Source organism: Eimeria mitis, genomic scaffold, assembly GCF_000499745.2.
Source record: "Eimeria mitis Houghton genomic scaffold, Emh_scaff110, whole genome shotgun sequence".
NCBI lineage: Eukaryota > Apicomplexa > Conoidasida > Eucoccidiorida > Eimeriidae > Eimeria > Eimeria mitis.
In genome coordinates this window covers 5,494-6,854 of record NW_013567588.1, presented here as the reverse complement: position 1 = coordinate 6,854, position 1,361 = coordinate 5,494, and the positions used below count along the sequence as shown (strand labels likewise).

The following is a 1,361-nucleotide window of genomic DNA, read 5'->3' as shown; positions in this document are numbered from 1 at the left end:
AGCAACAGCAGCAGCAACAGGCGGCTGCGGCTGCAGCTGCTGTCTCCATCGCTGCATCAGCATCGAACCCCTAAACTTAAACTCTGTGAGAAAAGGAGACACTTTGCTGCTAGTCTCCATCCATAACCCGCTCTGTCTGCTGCTGTTGCTGCTGCTGCTGCTGCTGCAGCTGCTGCAGCAGCAAGTCAACTCCACTGCAGCAGCAGCAGCAGCAGCAGCAGCACCTGCGCTCAATCCGATACAAGCCAGGTATTTGGCAGCAGCAGAGAGCGCAGTGGTCACAGCAGCAGCAGCAGCAGCTGCTGCAGCAAGACGACCCATAACAACAACAGCAGCAGCAGCAGCAGCAGCAGCAAAAGCAGCAGCAGCAGCAGCAGCAGCAAGAGCTTTAGATCTTCCTCATTTGATGCCTCCCAATGCATGTCCCCTCCAAGGCGCCGCGGCCTCAATGGCTGCTGCGGGGGACCCTCAGTTTGCTGCTGCTGCTGCAGTTGCTGCTGCTGCTGCTGTTGCTGCTGCTGCTGCCTAACAGCAGCAGCAGCAGCAGCAGAAGAGACACAGGGGGCGCAGCTCCTTCATCTTTAGGAGCATGGGGGCCTCTTTTTGTTGATGCGGGTATGTCTGATGCTGCTGCTGCTGCTGCTGCTGTTGCTGCTGCTGCTGCTGCTGTTGCTGCATCGTGCTGCTACATTTGTCGTTGCTGCTGCTGCTGCTGCTGTTGCTGCTGCGTTTGTTGTAGTTGTTGCTGCTGCTTTTGGTGCTTTTGTGGTTGCTGCTGCTCCAGCTGCTGCTGTTGCTGCTGTTGTAGTTGTTGCTGCTGTTGCTGCTGCTGCTGCTGCTGCTGCTGCTGCGACTCGCTCGCTCCCGCTGCTGCCGTTGCTGTTGCTGCTGCTGCTGCTGCTGCTGTTGTTGTTGCCACTGCTACGGTTGTTGCTGCTGTTGCTTCTGCTGTTACTGCTGCTGCTGCTGCTGTTGTTGCCTCTGCTTTGGCTGTTGCTGCTGCTGCTCATGTTGCTGCTGCTGCTGCTGCTGTTGCTGTTGCTGCTGCTGCTGCTGCTGCTGCAGCACCAAGGTCAAAGGATTACTATCAGCTGCTGGGGGTTAGGAGGAACGCGAGCCAGAGAGCCATAGACAAGGCGAGAACCCTCAAACCCTAAACCCTAAACCCTAAACCCTAAACCCTAGGCTGTAACAGAGGGAGAAGACTTAAACCCTAAACCCTAATCTCAAACCCTAAACCCTAAGTTGCAGAAATTAACTTAACGGTGGTGGTTTCTGGCCTTTCTCTATACCGTATATTTTTTCTAGGGTTTAGGGTTTAGGGTTTAGGGTTTAGGGTTTAGGGTTTGTGAGCTCAGGCC

General features: G+C 55.2%; 1 protein-coding gene across 1 annotated transcript; it reads right to left on the bottom strand.

Moving 5' to 3' along the window:
- Window positions 1-581: 581 nt before the first annotated feature.
- On the bottom strand, window positions 582-1,010 carry EMH_0082240 (uncharacterized protein; the record flags this gene model as incomplete). Its single annotated transcript, XM_013494296.1, has 1 exon — window positions 582-1,010. One exon carries the CDS (start codon window positions 1,008-1,010, stop codon window positions 582-584), a length of 429 nt encoding a protein of 142 aa, XP_013349750.1.
- Window positions 1,011-1,361: the final 351 nt, after the last annotated feature.